General features: G+C 41.1%; 1 protein-coding gene across 2 annotated transcripts in view; it reads left to right on the forward strand.

The window, feature by feature from the left end:
* Nucleotides 1–4028: 4028 nt before the first annotated feature.
* PLCG2 (phospholipase C gamma 2) overlaps nt 4029–24210 on the forward strand; it is a 66655-nt gene continuing 46473 nt past the window's right edge. The window contains exons 1-2 of one of the 2 annotated variants that reach the window (XM_064459652.1): nt 4029–4173; nt 9784–10017. In XM_064459652.1, the coding sequence (XP_064315722.1) occupies nt 9822–10017 (196 nt within the window). In that variant the 5' untranslated portion in view covers nt 4029–4173; nt 9784–9821. Of the gene's footprint in view, nt 4174–9783; nt 10018–19449; nt 19533–24210 lie in introns of those variants that run through there. The other variant, XM_064459653.1, reaches the window with a different exon arrangement.

A 24210-nucleotide genomic window follows, 5' to 3' on the forward strand; every position in this document is an offset into this window, starting at 1 on the left:
AGGACTGCTCTGCCAGCGACAGCAGTTGCTGGAAGGCACTCCTTCCCCTCCTCCCTCCAGACTGCAGCAGTTGCTGCCATCTCAGCTCTGGAATAGGGCAGCTGGGCCACAGCAAGCAACCTCAGGTCTAGGACTAGCCTTCATTACTATGTCCTGTACATAAGCAATTTCGTTTTCTTTGGCAAGGGAAAAGCTTTGGCAAAATGAATGAGTTTTGGAATAAAAGGTATAAAAAAGCAACATATCCTTTGCATTCAGTGGCCCTGAGAATCCCAGCAGTCAAACATCCCAGCAGTGTGGACATGGGTGCAAGTGCTTGCTCATAAATCCATCCAAGGAGCAGTGAACAGTTCTGCAGAGGTAATACCACTCCACTTAGAGGAACTGTCTTCAGCTAGTCCTGAATGATCGCAGACTTCTCCCTCACAAATTGGCACTTGCTTGCTAGGAAACTGGATTGACACCTAATCCTGAGATGGTGGTGTGCAAGTTCTCTTGATGACGAGTGTAAAATCTGCTTGGGAGTCCTGCAGATGAAAAGTTTGTAAAAGAAAAGCTTGAAAATGAACTTTTCTCTGTAAAACTTCTCCACATAGGTTTTGCAGCTCTAACCAGAAAATTTAGCTGAGCTAATGTACATTCTGCTAAGGAATGCAAATGCTATGATGGTGTAGAAAATACTTAGGTTAGATAGACTGTCAGTGACAGTCTGTAAAATATTTGTTCCTCCTACCTCATGACTCTTTAACATTCCTTACAGTTGATGGAATAAAGCTGTTCAACTTTACCTTCTACACAAAAGATATATTTTCTTTGTAGCTCCTGTGAGGAAGTGGCACTAGTTTAGTGACCATTGTTTATTATACCCATGACGACGCCTAGCCAGTCCTGTGATTCTCTTTCATGCCTTGCTTTATTCTTCAGAAGTAATCAACACCAAATACGACAATAAGACAGGGTTGAAGTTTCCAATGCTGTAATTAAGAAAGTGTTGGTGTCAACCCTATAAATTCCACTTTTGAGGGATTATGACTGAAATGTAAAAATGTACTCCCAGCTGAAAAACTCTCCTTTTAGATCTTATAGTATGAATTGTGATTATATATTTTTTTAACAATTCAAAGAGCCTTTTAAAATTATAAGAAGAAAGTTAAACTGAAAAAGAGAAAGAAAAAAGGGAAAAAGAAGGAAGATTTTATTCTAGTGGCTAACCTTCTCCTCTTTACACAGGCTTTGCTAGGGCCAGATTCTTCAACTCAGAGAACTAACTATCCACACCTCTCCTCAGCACATGTATCAAGGCTTTTTTGCTACAAAAAAGAAGGATGGAACATATCACCTGATAATTATCTGTGACTGTGAGGCCCATATTCTTTACAGGAAATTCTGTTGTCTGCCTGGAATGTTCCATTTTTGAGGTTCGAAAGTTGGATGGCAGAGTTGCTGATTCTGACAGTAACTTGAATCTTCTGTTGTGATTGTGGGGGTGTCTGAGTGCTCTTACTTCTGGTGCAGCGGATGTGATGAGTAACAGCTGGTGTTCCAAAAAGTTATTGTTTTATTGGTTTGTTTTTAAGGAATGCTACTCCATCTATATGGCTGAGAATTTGTTACAGCAATTTACAGAATTCAATGCTATCACCCCCACTGCAGCTATGATTTTCTTTCACATACATATTTTCTTTGACTCTGTAATGACTCTTCAGCTTTAAGAGAGAGAGTTCTATCAGGTAAGTGTGAGGTTGTGCAAGAAAAGTTGGGAGTTTGTAGGTTTTAGTCTTCCTTCCAGGGCAACCACTACAGCACAACCACGCTGAAGTATGTCTAAACCAAAGCCTGTTATACTTAAGCAGTCAGCAGTGCTTAACTTCTGCAGCAAAGTCTCTGAGTATCATAAAGATGGTCAACTCCGTGCCTGTGCAGCTTGCGGTTTGTTCAAGGGTGGTTCCTGTGCTGAAGCTATGCTGTATGGCTGGTGAGGAGACTGTTGGTTCCTGGTCTAGTGAAGCAGAACCAGGAGGGGCTGCTGGGGCTATTTGCTGAAACTTAGATTCACTATCAACATACCCAGATGAATCCTGGCTCTGAGAGCTGCGGTTCAGACAATACTGTTATCTCCTGCTTGTAAAATGCCCGGGACCACCTGCATCCTTTGGCTCTCTGCGGTGTGTGCCTTGTGGCTTCGCCCATGTGAATGTTTTGGTATTCAGCTTTTGCAGCTGGGGATGTTGGCCACTTGGCACTAGCATTCTGCCACTGTTCATGTAATTTCAGAGGCAGCTTCAACATGAACCATAGAAGGTTTTAATGGTGAGGAGCTAAAAAGAAAGTATGGGAGAGACACTTCAGTGTGATTGATACGTGTTCTGCTATTCTCATTCTTTTAGTATCATGCCTCCTGCAGGATGATGTTCTGTGAATTTGTAACTGCATCACATATGTTATGAAGACGGAAACTTTTACCAGGCTTGGCATCTGGAAAAATAAGAGTCTTTAGCAAGATGGTTCACGAAATAGTGAACAATGACAAGATTGTGATGGTCATCTTTTTATTTTGCATTTAAAATGATCCACACCTTTCACAGGTATCGGGTTTTGGGTGGTTTTCCTTTTGTGGTGGTGTATTTTGAATGCTCTCTTCAATTCTGTTCCTGACAAGTCATACTCATTTGAAATCCTCTGATGTTTTTAGCTATGATAAAGGCTTGTTAGTTTGCTTTTGGGAAGAGTTTCCCAGATCGCTCCTGCAACTTTTGCTGGATACAATCGACATTCTCTTCTCTTGCTGACCTAAGCACATAGGTAGTATTGCTGTTGGTGTTTGTTGCAGTACTTCTTGTCACTACCTCATTCCATATATCATTCTGTTTCAGTAGTTTCTGCATGTATAGGGTGGAAGTATTAATCGAAAATAATGTGCGACTACTGTTCAACCATTTATAAAGCTCCCTGAAATAATGGAAAACTTTTTTTCATCTCAATAGATTAGACTAGATTCTAGTCTGTGAGAAGACAAGTCCTTTTCATTCCTTTGTGCCAGCTACCAGTGTTGGAAGGAGGGGAGATGAAGAACTATGTCTGCCAGACCTAACCTCAGTGTTTGGAAACCGGCATTTGGAACATGGGTTCTGCTGCTGTAACGTGGAGCGGCCCGTGCAGAAATGGCAAAGGGCTTCCTCTGCATGGGGAAAACCTGTCCCTTGCAGACACCTTACCGTCCCTAGCTTCGGTTTCTGGGTATTTGTTTTGTAGTCGTCTGAACTGGCATGACTTTTTCTCTGTCATGACTTTGATATTCCGCCTATGGACGTAGGAATTTTTTTCCAGCTTTATCAAATAGGTCTGGGACACAACCGTTACCTCAGATTTCATGGCTGTATCTGGGCTTGACCTGAAAACAGCATGTCATGTCCTATCATTACTCTTCCGAATTCCAAACTGGGAAATATTTTTACTATTGCCGATTGTAAGCTGAGGTGGTTGTGATATAATGAGCTTTGCAGTGGATCCCATTAAGTAAATTTTAACTTGAAAATATAACCCCAGTGACAGTAAAGTTTTAAATCCTTTTCCTAAACTTTTTCAAGGCGCTGCTCAATAATTTAGCGATTCTCAGCCAAACTACCGAAAGCTCCCCTTCAGACGAGCAGGGGAACGTATCAACCTCAGATGGCTGGACAGCAGCCGAACCGCCGGCCCTGGCAAGAGGGGACACACCGCGCCTCTCCTTCCCGCCTCGGGATGGCTGAGGGGGACGGGGGAACGCGGCCGCGCCCGGGCCCTGAGGGGACGGTGGCAGCAGGGAGCTCGCCTCGAACCGGCCCCGGGGAAAGTGGAGGGACGGGGGCGAAGAGTCCCGAAGGGTCCCGGCGCGGCTGCCCCGCTCAGGGCGGCAGGGGAGAGCCCCCGGGGCGGGCGGGAAGCCGGGCGACCGGCGGCGGGCTGAGAGGAGCCCGCGCCAGCAACCGCCGGCGCGGCCCGGCTGGCTCCGCGCTCCAGTAGGTGGCCGCGGGGGGGGGGGGGGGGTCATGTGACGCCGCCCCTTCCCGGTAACGGCAGAAGCAGAAGTGGGAACCCCGGAGAGGCGCGGCGACACGCGGGGAGCTCCGGCACCGGCACCAGCAGCCGCCGGCACGGCGTCGCCGCGGGAGGCAACTCCCCGCCGCTCCGCAGGTGAGGGCGTCCCCGGGGGCGCGGGGCAGCCCGGCGGCGGGACGCTCCCCTCCCCGCGGCGGTGAGGGGCGGCCGCGGCCCCGGGCCGGCTCCGCTCGGGCCCCCGTGGGCAGCAGGTGCCGCAGGGCCGGGGCGGGGCGGCCGCGTCCTGCGGGGGCGGCGGGCGTGAGGGAGGGTCTTGTGAGGGGAGGCGAGGGCTGGCAGCGTGAGCGGGCTCGGTGAGAGGGGCGGCGGGGTGTGAGGGAGGGCCGTGCCGGGGGGTGGGGGGTGCCTGGCCTGACGGGGAGCAGGGAGCCCGGGGGTCCCTGAGGGAACCCTCCCACCCCGCACCTTGTGGCCGGCCCTCCTCCGCCGCAGGCCAGCCTGCCGAAGAAGAAGGAAGGAAATCTTGGCAGTGTCGGCGTGTGCCTGACAGCAGCCCCGCGCCGTGCACGGCTCTGCCCAGGGCTGAGGGCCCCGGCCTGGGGCCAGGGCTTCGGTCCCCGCCGGGCCGTGGCAGGTGGGCAACCGTCTTGCTGCGGTTCCCCTCCCCGCTCTTGGCCAGACCGCAGGACTCCGAGGGCAGCAGCTGCGTCGCAGAGCTCTGCGCAAAGAGCCGTGCGTTGGTCGTTGTTAATTATTAGCTCTGTGGTACTGAACTGGTGTTGCTGGTGGATATCCATATTGGTGCTGTGCTGAGGCGGTGCCTGCTCAGGTGAGGTAACATCCTAAATGGATCCAAAGGCAGAGCTAGAGCAGAGGATGTGGCAACCCTTTTGCAGTGCCCAGTGCAAGTGGGAAAACTTAGAAATTGACTGGAGTCAAACTTCGGATTGCACTTCTCGGTTGACCTTGTGTGCCTGGAAGCTGTGTCACAGGGGTGAAGTTATAACAGATTATGGATTCACCAGTGCTTATCCAAGATGTTCTTTGCTAGCCTGTACGTTTATGCTCTGCCTTTATTACAGTTTTTCGTCTCTTCCTTTTGTGTGTTATTACACAGAGAGTTAAGAGTTGTAGACTGATCTTCAGGTAAGAAGGGGCTGTTTCTGAAACTCTGAATTACTGTAATGAAGTAAAATTAAATATACAGTTTTTTTGATAGATTAAGTAGGGTTTTTCTTCCGTGTCCATGTTCACTTTTGCAGTGAGTCTGACTTATTAGTCCAAATCAGTCAGGCTTTTCAATAAAAAACAGTATCAAAAATATTCTTACACAAACAGTAACAAATGGTCGCAATTCTGCATGTGGTACAAGACACCATCAAAGTTTACCTCCTGTAGTGCCTACAATCAAAGGGAGTCATGTATTGGTGTCTGTGTCTAAACTAGAGCTTATGGTATGTTTCTGTGATTACTCATCGAATCGTGTAAGTGATGCTAGACCTTTCTACTTCAGGCTTCAATAACTCTTCAGCAGAAGAGCAGTAATGCTTCTGTTGCACACAAGGGTGTCTCGTCGCTCATACCCGGCTGGTTTAGAGGTACCCAGATAATGGGGTGATGAGGGTCATTATGGAGTTCTGCTGCGTGAATGGGTAGAAACGTTGTTGATTCAAATAGTTGTGCAGTGATGGGTGTAAGAAGGTGGGGGGCACCTGTAGGTGAGCATAAGAAGGCTCATAATGTTTAAAAGGTTAGGTCTAATATCAAGGGCTCCCATTAGTTCTTTTGGCAGGTCAAATGTGTTTTACTGTTAGGAAGGTCTCAGTGACTTTATTCTTAAACTGGAGCAGGTAGCCAAAACAGTAGAGAAGTGGTCAGTTAGATGGATCAAGTATTATATTATTTCCACCTTTTCTGATGAAGTAGATATCCTCAGCTACAGTATTGTTTTAAAGTAAGTTTAAAGATTTGGCTTATGACTTAGGATTTAAGTTAGACTAAAACCACCGTTCGCTCTGTTTTTGGAAGAAAGAGCTACTTTAAAAGGGGAAGTCCAGTGTATTATATTCAGCGGAAACTGTTTAAGAAGCTACCTCTGAGAGGCAGTTCCTTTATACTAAGGGACTAATCTCTCAGAAAAAACTGTTGCATTGCATTTTATTAAGCTATATTTAGAAATCCCTTTTCTTGTCATTCTAAGTCATGTTTCATTTTACAGCTACACCTTGTACTGTAAAAGGCAGAGCAGATGTATATTTTGTTACAGTCTCCTGAAAACCTATACTCATTTAAAAGTTGACGTCTTTATTATTGCAGTGAAGTCTTACTAGAATGGTTAAACCTTGTTCCAAATCACGGCACATTAATTTTCTTACAATTCTCAATGAAAAGAGCAAAGTGAGAAGACAGGTTTGCTTTTTTTATCAGAAAACCAGACACTATACAAAAATTTTAATTTAGTTTTTTATTTTTCCCTCCTTTAATTTCTGTTATTACAAGTTATTGTAGCAAGACAAGATGACCGTGTCTTGCTAGATGTCTTGTTAGATGCAATAATTCAAATGATTATCTGATTAGTTCCAGGGAGTCAAAAAGGATCAGTTACATTCTGGCTAAAATCTGCCATGCTTACTACCCTTGAAAGTTGTCTGCTCCCTCTCAGTTTTAGGATTGGGTGTATGTATATTTTTTAGTATTACAAGGAAAGGGTGCTCCGTTTTCTTATTACAGTAACAAGCGTATAGATATTAAACACCAAATAACCTATATAACGTTTTGCAAAACATGGTTTCTGCTATAGAGCACTTCAGGTTCACTGTGGGCAATACAGAACAGGCCACGCTGCAGGTAAGAGGGAACTGTTGTTTGCTCCTCTGTTAGCTTACCAAAAAAAAAAATGTATTTATTGAAGCGGTAGAATTTAAAAAGGGATTGGAAAGATTGCACCGGACAGCTTCAAAGTCAGACAGACTGCACTGAAAGAAGCTAGTGACACAATGTTGAAAGACAGTTTTGTGGTATTAATGAGGGAGAGCAGAAAAGAGTGCTCTTGAGTGAAGAGCAGGTCAGGAGATAGTGACATGGGGTGAGGGGGAGGAGGGTTGGAAGAAGTTACGAAGGGGAAGCGAGAAGTGGCATGGTCGAATTAGCTATCAACATGGAAACTGAAACTGCTTGTGATAGAGAGTAGTGGACTGAGGAGAGAGGAAGAGAACCAGAGGAGATGCTGTGGCTGGTGGCTGCATGTGCAGAGATTCTTTAGACCTGTCCTGCTCAGGGATGTGGTTAAGGGGGCATGGTTGGGAACTGTGTGGCAGCAGCTCCTGCTACTTGTGTTAAAATGATATGCTTCCTTCTTGGTGCATGGATGAAAGAGCAGGTTCCAGGGCATCTTGATGCAATGATGTGTGGGAGACCCAAGCACAGAAACTTGCTAGTATTTATGAGAGCTGCTGTGTACATATCTCTCTTTTGGCTGTTTTGTGCCAAGATGTGTCCAAAGTGTATGCACATAAATACCTGCCACCTGACATGTGGGTAAGGAAAAGTAGACTGTGTAGGAGAAACACAGACATGAAGTTTTAAAAGTGCATAAACTTTTTAGACATAGCCAACATTTGTTTCAGTATTTGTCCTTACTCATATTTTCCCCTAATTTTCTTTACAGCTCTTAGAAAGACAGATGGTTTAAATTCTCATATAGGTCTCATATAGGTTTAAGTTCTCATATAGTGCAAGAGTTTATGCAAGCTGATGTAATTATTTCTTGTGTTATCTTGTCACTGGATTGCTAGGCTTGAATCATCAGCACTTCTTTGCTTCTCCTGATGTAATATCAAGAGGACAGCAACACAGGCTGCAGAGCCTGTGAGGCTCCTCAGATTTCAGAGGTGTCTTCAGGCAGCGAACTGATGCTTCTTTAGTAATACAGGGCAAGAAGAACAAACCTGCTGCAGTTCACCATGGGGACAGCATTTTGATTATCTGAAGATAGCATTGGGAATATTAAAAAAATAATCCTGGGAGAGTAGAAGGATTTTGAGTATGATTCAAATCTGTTGCAAATATCTCTTCTCTCGTGTTGATATCTAGGTTGTCAATACTTAGGACAAAATGGATTTCCAGGTATTTCTTACAGGAGTGGAAATTAAATTCCACTTAGTTTCAAGAATGAAAAGTTTAACTTTCCACTCGCATAGAACTCATGAGGTTTTTATGGAACATGATCCTACAAACACTCTAAAACAATAAAGAAATTCCTATAGGAATGGTGATTTCTGATAAGAGCTACTTCTGACTCTGTGTCAGAGAAAAATCTCTGTGATCAAAGGTATCACACTCTGTATAGAATACATAAAAGCAGATATGATGCTTGAAAGGAATTTGGTGGGGTCAAAGTGCATGTTTTTTGATGTCTTAGGAGACTCTTGAAGTCAACAAATCAAGATAAATATAGTCAGGGTTGGAACTTTGTTTGAGGAAATCTTACTTTGGACCTACCATTAACAGCTGCCATTTTCTGGGGAAAAAGCCAGTATTGCTATTTGAAGGCTTCAGAGGTACATTCTTACTTCTTACTGCTATGAGGTACTGCTTTGGTAAAAGAGCATTTTAATAGAATATGTGCTGTATTGTGCTTACATTTTACATTTGATGTACATGTATAATTTCTAAGTGATATACTTACTACAGAAAACCTGCTAGATATTACAGAAAAGGATTCTGTTAATAATTGCACTAGGTACCATTTTTGGTTTTCTAATCAAGAGTTGCTTGTGTAACCATCCCGGGAAGTAATCTTTCCTTGGCTGCGGGTTATACTGGCAAAAAAAATTGGAGGCTTGGTAAGTGAAATCAGCTGCCACGGTCAAAACAATTTGTGCAGTATAATTGCATTTACGCTATTTTTCAGTTAGGAGAGGGCGTAGAAAATTGTCAGAAAATGTTACAGAGATACCAAATATTGCTCCTTTAGAAGAGATTTGTAACATAGTTCTGCATTAGGTTGAACACATTTTTTCATGTTTCTGATATGTTCTTTAGTTTTATTTAGACTTAAATACTTTCTTTGTTATGACCTAAGTATTATTTTCTCTGGCATTCCAGTGAGTTGCATTCTTTGTGTTTCGCTCTTTTGTCCTTATTACTCAGGCATACTTATATTTGGTATTTCTAACAGGTATTTCTTTCTTATTTTTTTTATCCTTTTTTTCTGTTATAATGCTGAGACTTTAGAGATGTAAATCATATTTGTAGTCACGGGGTCGTACATGCAGTTGAAGATGTGCATGCATAAAAGCATACAGGGAGATATGACCCTTAACGTGATTTTTATGTATTTGGGCTAAACAGAACTTGGCTTACTTTGTTTTGGTTTGGAGCACTGTGTACTTCTGTGTTAGACGACTGAGGAAGCAGTTAGTGGTATGGTGCAGCTAGAAGAGAGGCATTGATCTTACTGAGAAATTTAGATCACAATTGTATGCAGTAGCTGCTCCATCCAGCTCTTCATTTTTAATGGATCTTGCAGCAGCGCGTCTACCAAAGTGTCACTGATACCGCCTTCTGTGAAGGCTGTTTTCAGGATAAAATGGCAAGGATGCTCTTAACGTTAGCCGTGTGTGTGTCTTGTATTTGAATGGCAGGAGTTTCTTAGGTAGTTTTAACTTACACAAATGTGATTTTTAAAGAAATAAAAATGCTGTTTTAAATATTGAATTTTCTCCCTTTTCTTTCTTTTTTCAGGACACTGAAAACCCATAGAAGTTTCATTTAAAAAAAAAATGCCCAGAAAGAGTATAGACTATGGAGTGCTGCCGGAGTATGAGAAAAGCCAGATCAAAAGGACTTTGGAGTTGGGAACTGTTATGACAGTATTCAGTCTTAAGAAGAGTAGTCCAGAGAGAAGGACTATTCAAGTCATAATGGAAACCAGGCAGGTAGCATGGAGCAAGACAGCTGACAAGATTGAAGGTTTCTGTGAGTATTCGCAAAGTGTACTGAACTTGGAGTTACTAATAAATTGATGTAATTGTCAAATATTGATTCAATATGAGCCTTTGTTAACTTAATGAAGTTTTTGGCTGAAAAGAGTTTGCTAATTTGCTGAGACTATTCTGAATTGTTGCAATGTAGGTGAATGATCTTCTGCAGCTCACTATTTAGGTATCTACCAGTACTTAAATATGATTAATGTGCTTTTGCACTAAGCCCTGTTCTCAGAGTTCTCATCTTTGAATATGACGATGCTTGTGTTCTCTATGAGTTGAGTTAGTGAGTGACAACTGTTTTCCGTCATTAAGCATCAAGATGTCTTGTAAATTCAAGCAATTAGTACTACTTTACCTGTTCTCTTTCCAAAACTAAACCCCCTCCAAATACAAGGAAACTGAATTAGAATTTCTGCCTTCTTAGGGAATTTGCTGTTTTCAAAATAGCAATAATTATTTAGGACCATTATTGGAAAGCACCAATGACTTAGGATGAAGCTGTGAGATGTAAGAGATGGTTCTAAGGTCCTGAGTTGACCCTGTCTCTTGAGTTGATATTTGAAGTGACTAAACCCACTATTTATAACAAGGTCAGGAAATAGAAGGGGAGTGTAAAGCTACATAGGACTGCAAAAGCTATGGTAGAAGAATAAAGTGGGACTAATCTTCAGTTCTTACTGAACACAGCTGATGTCCACCAAGCTCAGCCTGCACGTTTTGGAATTCATACAGCTCCTGTTAGTGTGATGTAATTACAGTGCTTGCATATGACTATATGGTAACTTTTAAAAATTTATTATGGGCATGATTTGCTATGCAACTTATGGCCTTCAATAAAGGAATTGAATAGTTTGCCTAAACTGCCAGAATTGTTTATTGGTCAGCCTCAGCTGATATGAGAAGCTTGGAGTTGAGGAACTGGGACTGTTTGGGAAAAGAAATTGTAATAAGAATTTGGAGTTTGGAGTTCAAGAGCTGGTAAGGCTGAGCAGATATATATCATACAGTTTTGGTGCTACCCCATACAGCTAGGGACTGTGAATGTCACCAGTTACTCTAGTCGTGCAGCAGACAGGAGCTGTGGAGGAGGAGGAGGAGAATGGAGCTTGTCTGTTGAGTTTTGGATTTTTAGAAGGGTTTTTTTTTTTTTTTTTTGTAATTACACAGTAAGTTAAAAATACATCAGACAGGCACTGAGAAGTTGTGTGGTTTGTTGATAGCCTGTGCAGCTTGCCTTCGTGCTCCTGAAGTATTAAAGTATTAAATCTCTGGTTGCTACTGTTTCCGTTGGTTCCTGCCTCATTCCTTGTACAGACTGGACCTGCAACTGGAAATGAAATGTAATAAAATGAAAGACCGGTTGTCTGGAGGATGTTTTTGTCATTGGCGGTGAAAATGTGCTCATATGCAGTGTTCTGGGAAAAAGCAAAGGGGCCTGGACACCCTAATTAACAGGTACTCTGGATCATAATCTTGCAGTGCCCCAGTTTCTCGTGGAAAATGAGGGTAATTTTCTGTTCCTATAACGATGCGTGTGAATGCAAGTACATTACTGGTTCTGATACGCTCAGATCCCAAAGTGAGGTGTGCCAAAAAAAAAAAACAAAACCAGTCCTGAGAGGAGATGAATAATTCAGTTATGAGAGCATGGCTTGAATATGCTAAGCAAATAAAGCTTGGGGTTACACACAGAGTAGTAAGATTAAAACAAAATAGAAAATGAACACTTAGTGGGTGAACGAGGCATTAGAGTCCTTTGACAAAACCAATATGTGATCATGCAGTTGAAGATTTACCGTAGCCATCTGCATAGAGGGGCCAAATTTAAAGTTGTACAGACTGTGCATTCCAGATTTTGGGGTCAACTCTTTCAGTGCTTGACTTGTAACCTTCTTTTATCAAAGCTTCAGGGGAGTGGTGTGTGTTTGTGGTAATTCTGATAATTAAATAGTTTGCTCTATTTGTAGATTCTAACACTTTTAAAAAAATGTGAATATTGTCATTTCACTCTCATACCTGGATAATCCATCAGGGTAATGACTTGCTTCCAGTTACAGAGGCAGTCATTACTAGAACAGGGAATATAGCTATAGACCTGTGATTTACCCAAAGGCCATCTGCCTCTTTCCCTGAAAACTGCAGTACTGTAGCAGTTTTTTTAACTGAGCAACATTGAAGTGACCTTTACAGTGATGGAAACTTTAGGCCTGAGAATGTCACAATCTAAAGCATAAATATGCAAAATATTGTTTTGTTGTCTTAAAAAGCAGCAAATCTGCCCAAAACCAAGACGTATTTTGCAGGCATTGTTTCAGAATATGTTGTGAACTGTTGTTAAAGTTTACCATGAACTGTATCTGATCTGCTTGAAATGAAAGTCACTGTAGCTTTAACTTGCTGACAGTGTTTTTGCTGAAGAGGAAGGAAATATTTTATTTATTTATTTAAATTTTGCTATTGCTTCTTTTAACTGAGACTCAGGCTTCCTTTTTGCTTGAAAAATAGAAAAAGTATGGATTTGAAGCTTTCATATTTAATAATGAAATGGATGGGCTTCTTGAATACTGATGACGGAAATAAAAATTTTTAGTGCTCTGGAACTATACTGAGGAGATGGTACCAACTTTGATAGAAGAAAAGTTGTTTTGGCTTGTATATATAAATGTAATTATGAATGACCCCAAGTTTTCTCTGGTGAATTGTGTTGACTTTGTGAAAAATAAAAACCACATTTGTTTTTTTTTTTTTAGTGGCTGAGGGCATAGGATTATCATCTCAAGTATTATATTGTTTAATACAGTTGTGCTGTACAAGAAATAATATTTGTGATGCGATCTTAATGATTGCTATTTACATGTGCTACAGTCCAATAAGAATTAATATTCAGTATGGGTGGGAAAGTTAAGATGGCTTCCTGTTTTGTGTGTATGTGTTCCATTTTAACTCAAGTTTGGCAATTGCTTGTTACAGAAGGCAGAAAACTGAATGTTTATATCTGCTGTGGGGTTTGTGTTCCTAAATCAGATAGTGAGGAGAGTTCTTCAGCTTTGGGACACAAAAATAAGCTGCTAATAGAGAAGATGGAGACCAACTTTTATACTTTATTTTAATACTTCTTCCTCTGTGATTCTGTGATTATTTTGGAAGTGATTTAAGTCTCACAATAATAAAAAGGCAGCTATGCTTATTCTGGAATAAATTGACCTGTGCAATGGAGATGTGGGATTAGCTATCCTGATATAAATGTTTAGACAAACCCATGGCCCTGAGTGTGACAGTACTGTGTATTTTAAATTGCATTACTCGTGAAAGGGTCCCTTTCATGAAAAACCTGTCAGCATTTCTGTTCAGAATAGAGCAAAAGGGTTGCTAAAATTATGGCTGTTTCCTGCTTGGTGCAGATGTGTTTCTCTGGATGAGTAAGTAAAATGGAGATACCTTTCTTTAGAAAACTCTTTCTAGTCCCAGGCCTTTGGTGTGGTAACAAGTGAGGATATACAAAGGTTAGGAAATCTGGTTTAAACAGTCTCTGTTTTCATTGTGTAGCTCAGACCACACAAAGTCTAAGTACTGGAGAGTTTACATTGGCTTTCTAAAGACTTGAGTCGCTATATAAAAAAAGAATTTTCTAACAAAAATCAACTGGGGAGAAACCTCTGTATTTTCCTCTAAATAAAAGGTCGTTTGTGTCCTTTAGGGAAGGATATGCTATTTCAACAGTAGATCAAAAGGCCAAATTTTAAGCTGATACATATCAACTAAGTACCCTCACTTTAATAGAGCAACTGAAGTTTTTGGTCACTTTTTTTTTAGCTTGGGAGTTACTGCAGTGCCGAGAATGGCGCTATGCAATTTCTTAATTCTTCAAGTGCAGGGTTTTATTCTAGCTTCTGGTAAGTTCTAGCTTTAAAAATCAGAGAGGGAGCATTATGTACCAGCTCTTCTACTAGCGCTAGTCCTCCCTGCCCACCTGTGAGAGACGGGAAGGAGCAACATGTCAGTGTCTGCTCATACCCTTCCTGTGTTGTCCTAACAGTGTTGGTAACCTGAGCATGAACAGTCTTTCTTTCCTGTAGAGCTGTGCAGCCAAGAGTTGTTCAGGTCAAGTGAGTTCTTGGATGGTATTTCAATTTTCATGAGGTCAAGCTAGCTGTTGAGCTTGTCCAGGCTAATCAGACTTGCTGAAGACAGTAGATTTTGCTGTTTGTAAGGAAACTGATCTTCTTGTGCAATCTGCCTCTCTTGGGTTTATTGTGGTTCTGCTGTTGTAAAATGTAATGCTTTGTAGGCCCAAACAAAGATTACGTTTAGTGACTGTGGGGTGTCTTTCCTTTCTTTTTAGCTTGTAAAGTTAGGAGAGACTGGTAAATGAGCACCTTTCAAGAAAAGTTAAATAAAATTTGTCCATGTTTTCCATTTCGTGGGAGCTTCAAGTTTGCTTCTAGGTAAAAGGGGAAAGATTAGCAATGGAAAGAGAGGGACTGCTCATCCTGGAGTGTTTTTCAGGTTTAGTAGAGGGCAGGAAGCTTTTTAGTGCTGCAGCTCTTTTAGTCACCTGCTAAGACTGCAGAGTACCTTACATATGCCTTTCCTACATCAGCTGGGTCCAACACAAACCGTTGTCAAAACCAAAATGGATAGAAAGGAATAATGCACCTTTGAGAAATATTTTTATTATGGATGTTTGGCATGCAGAGTTTCATTAGTGTATTAAAATGAATGCCAGCAGTCATTTTGCTTCCTCAAGTGGGGCTGCAGAGAGCCATGCAAATAGCTGAAGGAAGCAGGTCTGAGCCAGGAGTGACTGCGTTCACCCATGCCTGGGCTTCTTTTAGTCATCTTGCTATTTTATACATACAGACATTTTAGATGCCCTAATGGCTTTAAGATCATCTAAGGAAATTACTGTAGACACTGGCTACAAAATGTTAGAGTTTTTCCTTCTGCCTCTAACTTATTAATGCATTTCTTTGTATTCTGCATTGTCCTAATTTTAAACTGTTAAAGATAACCTAAAGTTTGCTAGGTGGACTATGGGGACCACTCATGAGGCTCAGAATCTCAGCGCTATTGATTCTAAGTTACATAGGTCGTCAGTGCCAAAATATTGGTTTAACTTCTGATGACAAATATTTTTCCCTTGAGGATTCATGTGGTTTTTGCTTGTTTGTTTTTTTTTTTTTCCCTTGTTGTGCTTTGTATATTGCAGTGTGAGGTGTTAATACTTCACATCACCCATGCTCTGAAGCCATTGTGGGTTCCCCTGCCCCCCTCCCCCCCATTTATATTTCTTGGTATGCACACTAACTCTGGTTTCAGTGGAGCCCCTATTATTATTTCAGTAGGAGACATTTGCTGCATTTCTTGGATCAGAAGTAAGTTTTGGTGAGTGCAGTAGTACTGCCCCATGGACAGACTGGCCTGGCGAAAGGTCAGCGACTCGAATGCAGAATGCACGGGGTCTTGGGGAGTGAGGGTTATGCATAGGAATGGTATTTCTGATTGTGTGTGAAAGAACTTTGAGGTGATATTTTCACCGCCTAATATTAAGCAGATAACTTACAAGGCTAGTCTCACCTGTCTGTCCACATGGTCAGCTGAGAGAATGAAGGGCTCCTCCGGAACAAAGTTTAGCTCCTGCTCTGAATTAGTCTGCTGGAGTCTCTTGCTCTGGCCATCGGATACATAAAAAGCATAATAATACCAGCTTCCTAACTCTGTGACAGCATGGGGTTTTTCTGCTTTGTTTCTTTCATCTACACAGTTGGTTTAAGTATGTGAGTTCTGTTGCAAAACGTTGTAAACGTAAAAATATAATTTGAACTTTGAGATGAATTTTGAGTATAAAAGCACAGAAATAAAGGAGTACTTTTTGCAGGGTCACGGGTCTAAAACCCATGGCGATAGATTGGCAGCTGGCATCAGATACCATTGCCAGGAAAAATAAGCAAATCCGTTAGAAGTCTAGGGTGGACCACAGTCTTCCCAACCCCCACCCTTCCCTTGCTGTAGCGCAGCCTGACTTAGAAGCTGCCTGGTGGTAGGGAAGGCATTTGGCAACTTTGGTTATGTAGCAGGGGAAAGTGTGTGGTAGGGGAATGTATTTTTCATTGAGTGATACGGTAGTGCAAGTGGGACCCAGTATGACTTGGCAATGGATCATTTACCCATTTTATTGACATTGTACGTTCATGGGTTTGCTGTTTAAGAACTACAGATCTTGGTAATTATAGTAGAGCTAAACTAACTTTTGCTTTACCAACACATGAGAGAAGGAAGCTTCAGTTTCCTTGTATAGAAGGAATTGATTTGCTTGTTTAATTTGTAATGGGCCCTTTTCTTGCAGAAACTAATTTATGCATGTGAGATACATGACTGTGAAGCTGTGACTTACAAGCATGATTTATTCCAGTATATTGCTCAGCGTGTAACTTCCTTATGGTTCTGCTGTATATTTTTGTTGTACATTTACTCTTTACAATTTACAGCTGTGTGGGTCTGCGTGGTGGCCCTTGGGTCACACACACGCCCTGTGTTGTTTCTCCCCACTTCAAACTGTTGCAGGCTGGCCACACAATGGACGTGTGTTGTACATCCCCGTGGAATCTGGGGGTCACTTCTGCCTTTCTGTGAGTTACTCTGCTGTGCTGTTTCTTTGCTAGGATACCAAATGGCCCACAAAAAAGTATACTGTCATAGCTGAGGTAGAGGTTGAGGGAACTACTGGACAGCAGTGAAAGGCAGAGGGGAAGGAAGGAGTGGCCAAGAGTGAGAAGCACTTGTCAATACTCTGCTAAGAAACGTGTCTCTGCAGCTGACACCTGGGGTTTGCTGACAGAGTACATTTCAGTACTGCCAAATAAGGCCTCCCAGATTTCCCCGTATTGTGCTATACGCATTTATATGCATGTGAATAAATTAGGGCCAAAAGAGGTTATAGTATTTAAGCTTGTAGAGCAAGTAGGTGGCAAGGTGTAAATCTCCAGGAAGCTGATCCATAATGGATATTTAATTCTTTATCAGATGCAAAGTGCTTTAAGGACAATTATTAAGGGAAAGTTTGTGGCGAACAGAGTTTGATTAGTCACTGGAATATATGTGAGTTTCTGCATACTCTTCCATGAATACTTGTGTTAAGTGATGATTCACAGCCAGTAGAATTTATGCTCCGAGAAATCAGTGGTGCCTTCCTTGAATGTGCAAGTGTGTGATTCTCTGTAATGAGGTAATTGAATTATTTTAAGGAAGATTCTGTTGAGGACATGACTTCTCTTTTTATGATTACCTAGGAATTTTTTTTTTTTAATGTGAAGAGGTGTCCTGCTTCTGTAAAGTGATTTAAACCAAATTTAATCCCATAATTTTTGGAAAAGAAAGATCACCTATCTTTTTTGATGTTCTTGATTTATTGCAAAATACTCAAGAAAAAAACCATTTTAGTGACCATTTATTTGTGCAGGCACACAAGAAGAATCAGCTTTAAAGCATTGGAGGGCCATATTTAGGAAGAGGTCATATAGTATAGCAGCTGTAAAATGCTCTTTCTGTATGTAGACCAAGAGGTTAGGGTATAGGTAATGTTGAAAGAGAGAAGGGAAGAGATGTGTTAGTGTTCACTAGTTCTGGAAACTTTCTGTTTCTCAGAGCATGAGATACCTGTGTTTCGGAATGGCAGAGATGCAGATCTCTTGGCAATGCAGTTGCAAAATTACAAAGCAGAGGAATAAAGGTTACCTAAATTGCGGCTTTTGCTGCTAATGATATGCCTCAGTAAACACAAAGTAACAATTTCTTTTTTTCTTCAGTCCAGACTTTTATTAATGCAGTAGGACTATCTTACACCTTTTTTCATTTTGAATAGAAAGGTATGACCAACAATGTATAACATTTTGTTTTAGGATTAATGTGGACTGCTAATTTCACATCTCTCTTCTCCCATTTTTTCTGTAATATTTTTCCAGAGTTTATAGAAAAAAATGACTGTGGCCCACTCCTTAAATACATTCACCATTTCAAATTCATTTAGTGTTACTTATTTTTCATCTAACCTATGAAAAGTATTATCAAAGCTTGTTAAGTTCACTTGAAATTCTCTTCCTGCTGAAAAGATATTTTACAGAATTTGTCCTCTAGAATATGATTTTTTTAAAAAAACATGAAACCAAGCTGAATTTTCATGTTTCACAGGTATATTAAGAAAGGGAGCGGATGGAAACAAAGAATTAACTTACTAAATTCACATTATATGTACTGTGTTTGCATTTTCAGATTGTGTTACATTGCCAAGCAGAAATCACTAATTTCTGTAAAATGTTGCACCTGGGTATTTAATGATCAAAGCTCATTGGCGAAGTAGTGTAACTGTAATATAGTCATGTAGATAACAGGACCAGATCAGACCACATGCAGTTCACAGGGTGAGGTGAAATGCAGGGCTGTATAATATAATGTAATGGCAATCTTCTGTATGTTGCCACAAGTGGTGCTGTTCTAGCTAACAGGTTCTTTGATTTCTTTTTTTTAATTTTCAGTGTTTTATTTTGTGAATTTTATCCTGTAGCATGTTTTCCCTGAAATTAAATTTTGCTTTTAAACTCTTGCTAAAACAACCTGGCAAAGACAGCAAATTTTCATTCCCTGCATCCTTTTGTCTGTCAGATACGCTGGGAAACTTAAAAAACTAATACCTAAGAGGCTATTTATACAAGTGGCTTACATTCTTAAAAATAGATGAAGGCTTCCCTGCCCTCTCCACCCCCACCCAGCCCCACTTAAACAGCCATGTAATTTAATTAGTAGAATTGTTATTGCCAATGTGAACTTCCTCTGTGGTGGAAAATTTGTTTCTTTCCCTTTGGAGAAGATGGGGTAACATTTACAGCACCTGTACCTTTCTGGGAGAAGTGATGAGTAGCCACATATTCTGCTGAGGGGTGTGAAATGAGTGCTTCTTTTGGCTTGACTGTTAGACTTGACCTTGCTAGTTTCTAGCAGTGACTTTTTTTTTACTGCTATCAGAATTTCTTTCTGTCTGAATTTTCTTACTGTTTCAGACATAAAGTAATAAACAAACTTAATTCACATTGAAAACCCCAAGTTCCTATTCTGTAATTTTCTTTCTGTTTTGTATTCTGAATACTGCTAAGAAGCAGTATGTCATTGCAAAAGAGAATCCACTTCTCACTCTTTGTGAGGTATCTTTTCAAAGGAACATTAAAATTCACCTTTTTTCTGTTTTAAAATTGCAATGTTTCAATTGTTACCAAGGGGATCTTTGTGTAAGTCTTCAGCTGAGTATTTAGAGCTTGGTTTCTGTGGTCAAATGAAAAAAAATGAACGTGTGTAGCCTTTAGCTGTTTTCAAATCATTTCTTCCCTTTAGCAGCTCAGTTCTGCAATGTTTAATGCTAACTTAGAACCACCAGACTTCCTGTCATGGCCAGCCAGCGAAATGGGGATGGAATGAACTTCGTAGACCTGAGCACCCCTGATGTGATTGATCAAAGTGAGTGTGAGATGGAGGTACTCCAGTACACTTTTCCCAAAGTCAAAGTTTTACGCGGCAACGTTTTTGGTTTGTTTTGTTACATGGAGTAGAATGTAAACTTTCATGGGCACATATGTAATACCTTATTCTTAACTCATTTTCTGAAGGTGTCTTTTATTTTTTTAAAATGAAACCAACAGCCATTTGAGATGTATGGTGCCTTGAATTCAGAGCTCAAACTGGGAAGGGCTGTAATATGTTGTTGCTCTGCTGAGCAGTCCAGTGAGAAGTTATTAATTTAATGGTAATTTGTTGTTACTGTACACAACAGCTCTGTGTGACCTGATTACTTAAAAACCTGTGGGTTGAAAAGGTGCACTTCTCTAAACCTTATGTCAGTCACACAGCTAAATCCCCAGAGGACCCCTTGCAAAGGTAGTCATGTGTGTTTTCTCAAGATGTACCACACATGGTGTTCTCCACGATGAACTCATGTTCCATCCTTGTAACTGTGTTTTCAGATAATTTTGTAGTGTACCTGTAATGACTTCCTTGGGCCACTGAATGTCTCACTAAATTTCACTGTTTGTATGAGCTGAATTACTTTCCATGCCACTTCTGTACTGTCATGCTGCAGGAGATGTCTGCTTTCATGTGACCTTTTCCTTCTCTGAGAGAAGCCTCACCTTGTTCCCTTTAGAGTTGCACAAGATCTGTGTTTCATTGCTGCTTGAATAAAACAGGCTGTTAAGACACATCTTGTATAGTTAATCTTTAATTCTGCAGAAGTGAGAACAAAGCCATTGTCCTCACTTACTACTGTGAAGTACATTTGCAAAAGGATACTAAAGCTTTCTTCATTCACTGGGAGCTCATTTGCACATAGCCTGCATTGCAGGGGGCAGTTTCTGCCTTTCTGAAATGAAATCTTCTTTGGAATATTTTGTAATGCAAATTGTTGGGGGGGGGTGGAAGTGAATTCTGAAAACTCTGTTCTTTAGTGCAGGATATTCCTATATATATACACACATGAAAATGCAAACATATTTGTATAGAGAATGCCCACCCGGTGTCTCGTTCCACAGCACTTATGTGATGAAAGCCCCTTATTTTCCTCTCTGAAACATTGCCAGTTGTTTCCCTTTAGCCTTCTTGAGACCTATTGAAAATACCTGCCAAAGTAAATAATGCTCATGGCCTGATTTCTGGCTCTGTAAGCCTCCTTTGAATCTCTCTGTAGGCTTTGTCTTCTCCTCCACTAAGTACATAACTCTAAGCTCTGATCCAAGCATCATTCATGGCCAGAGACACTGAAAGACTCACAGGGACTTTGGACTTTGAATCAGGAGCTTTATCTTACAAGACCCTGTGGTTCATTATGCCAGTCTCAGCTGAATTTTTACACTGTTTATTAAGAATTTTCTGTCAGGGATACCTTGCTAGGTTGACGGCCTCTGAGGTTTTCTGACATCCCATTTATACACAATTTGCCTGACTTCCCAGCCTAAAATTAGCTGAATTGACCGAAGCTGAAATGTGCAAACATGCCTTCCTGCAGTGAACTTATATAGGCGCTTCCAGCTAGTGTAAGGTGTTCTGCTGTTGGCATTGGCTGGTTTTAAGCAGGGTTGGTTTCCTAACCCAGTTGTCTGTTTGGGTGCTGAATGGTTGCACTCCCAACCAGAGGTGGGTGTTGCGTGAGCACAGGGATGGAGAGAGGCAGAACTTCTCCCTTTGAAAAGCGGTGCTGGTTTGTTCTCTTCTTCTGGAAGTGTTCTGTACAACTATGTAATGTTTTTGCAGTTCTCCTGTTCATGTTGTTCTCTTCCTGTGCTTACCTTATGTCTTGTTTTTTGCTCAGCTTGCACAGTACCTATGGTAGTGGAATCTAAGTTCTGTTTTGCCGTCTGCCTCTAAAGGTAACTGAAGGAAAGGTAATACCAATTCATACCTATAAGTGTGTGACTAAATGTGATCACTACTGCCTGGTTATTTGAATGGAGACCAGCGGAGATGTCGAGGATCAGAAGTTCATTGTTAAGTTTATGGCAGTAAAGAGCTCTAGCAGGGGCTCTGGAAGGCACTGAGCAATTAATCTGTGCAGTCTTTGGAAAGTAGCTATGTAGTAGTGTAATGATCCATTGAATTAACTGATTTGCCGAACCACACACAACAGCAGGAGCTGAAGTTCAGCAGCTTCAGGCTCTGAACTGCCACGAATGCTGCATGTCCAGATCAGAGCCTGAAACAGGATGGTAACTGAAGGTGCCTTGGAGGCCAGTCTCGTTAAAGAGCCACTTGAGGGAGTTGTCAGAATCAATAGGTGACTGATGAGGCTGCCAAGGAGATCTTTTTAACCCGTGGAAATAACCACATAAAAGAATGGATTAAATGTAAACTAGTATTTTAGGGTTTTTAGAGTTCTGAACTGTTTGGCTGGGGACTGAATGCATTGGGAGTGTTTTGTTGGGTATGAGTCTACTTCTTTACAGGGCATACTTTGATTTATGTTTCCTTGGGAAGTGCGTTAATGTTCTTGCACTCTTTTATGGAAATTGCACCTGTGAGCTTATTGGTTTTGATCTGACACTGCAAGCTGCATGTGTCCAGGTCTCTGTCTAGGTCTGCGCGTTCTTCAGGTGTGTCAGGCTCCAGGAATACCTGTCTGTGAAGCCAGGTCAGGATACAGCTCTGGAGTTTGCACATGGGATTGGAAAGGAGGAAGGCTCCAGTACTTTAAGGCAGTAAGAAGATAGAGTGCCCGAGGTGCTGTGCTTGTAGTTCTGGCACAGGCATGAAGTTACATTTTAATTGTTTAGTGACAGATTGCTATAAAAAGTTCGCAGTAACTGTGTAACAGCTACGTTGGTGCAGTTGATTTACTAATCTGAGTCTGAAACATGTTGAAGCTTTTCCTGGCCTGTTCCTTTCTTGGTTCATTTGGGAAGAGCCGTTCTGGACTTAGTGGGCATCGTGCAGAGGATGCTGGGTGACTCTAACCTGGGGAGACAGCAGAGCTTAGCACAAGACCAGAATATATGCTTGCTGTGCATGTCTTTCTTTTCCCCCTCTGATTTTCTGCCTTGGCTTTTCTTTCAATAATATAGACTAATACATCCTAAATGACACTATAAAATGTCATTAAAATATATACAGGTAGTTTCTATTAATTTTCTGAAACTATAACATGTATTATAGCATTCTTTCTGTAAAAATCTAGACTATTTAATAAAACTTATAGTTTGTACATCCATTTCATATATTATTTAAGTAAACGTAATGATATCTTGCCAGAATTTTGTAGGACATATTATATATATTGCCGGCAAAGTAGAGGAATGTAAAATTCTGAATTTGACGGGTTTTGTTATAAATATTCCTCCCTATCCCCAATTTTGTTCTCTTGCTGAACCATTCCTCTGTCTACTGAATGTTTAGCAATTAGAGTATAGTAGTCTCTTTTTCAAAGACCAGTCTGAGAAACAATAAAATGGTTACCAGTGTGAAACCTGTGCATACAAAAATCCTTGTGCCTGTATGTATATACACATACATTCACCCAGGAGAATGGGATGGTAGGGTTGAAAGGTCGTAATGCAAGGCAAAGAACTGCAGTGAGTATATGTAACTGAGGGGAGACATTGAGTAAGTTTGTGTGTTTGTTTCAGAGGTCAGTATGAGGTAAGAGCCACTTGAAATGACAACAGCAATGCAGGTTGTGAAATCTGTTTTATCCCTGCTTATAGTTTATAGTTTGAGGGGGTCTTCATGCTGCGGTGTACATATGTGTGGATTTATTGGAGTTTGAAATAAAAGGTGTGCTTCACTTTGAAGTTAAGACTGTTTTTCAGCAGGGATTTGTTGGGTGAAGGGAAAGCAAAAGAGGTGACTGGGGTTGTTCTTCCCAATGGTTAGACTGAGCCAGCATGGTGTGCAGTCCCATGCCATTTATTGTAGCCATGCAACCTCCTTTCCTCCCCATTTGGGTACCTTCTATATCTGCATCCTGATTCTTCTCTGCTGATATTAATGTGAACTGGTAGGCTTAGATGATCTTTTTCAGGTGGTGGCATTTTGGAATGGATATTTGGATACAATGCTAGGGGTCTAAGTGAGACTCTGAATGGTAAGGGGATCAGAGTCATCAGTAGGAGCTTTTGGTTGCTGGTCACTTATGGTCATGTAATGAATTTATTTTAAAAGATTACATCTGAATTTAGGGTCCTTGGCCAATCAGATATCTCTTAAGATCTGCATGTTATCGTGGTTTGAGAGGGTGGTTGAGACCTGGAGGTTGAGACATTAAAAGCTCTATGTTGAAGATACTACACTTGGAAAAATTAGTTTAAGAAAGATGCTTGTGTCCTATGATTAGTTCAGGTTAACGTCTGAGGTCCCATTTTCCCAAGATAAATTATTTAATGACTCGGAGAAAGGAGTGTCCGGTGAAAAATTTGGCGTGGGATACTTTGCAGAGAATAAGAAATTCCAAGATGGATTAATGTTTCATTATCAGGATTTTATTGATGAACTTCCTTGCTTGTCTCTCCCTCCTTTCCATGTTAGCATCAAGAAACCTAGCATTACACAGGCCAAAGCTTTAACCAGTGTTCAGCTCCCCCTCCACTGGCAGTAGAGTTGCTTTTTCATTATATTATTAACTGTCTTCTGTTACTGATGAGGTGCTCATTTAAAA

The sequence above is a fragment of the Phalacrocorax carbo genome, chromosome 8 (assembly GCF_963921805.1).
Source record: "Phalacrocorax carbo chromosome 8, bPhaCar2.1, whole genome shotgun sequence".
In the NCBI taxonomy this organism is placed as follows: domain Eukaryota; kingdom Metazoa; phylum Chordata; class Aves; order Suliformes; family Phalacrocoracidae; genus Phalacrocorax; species Phalacrocorax carbo.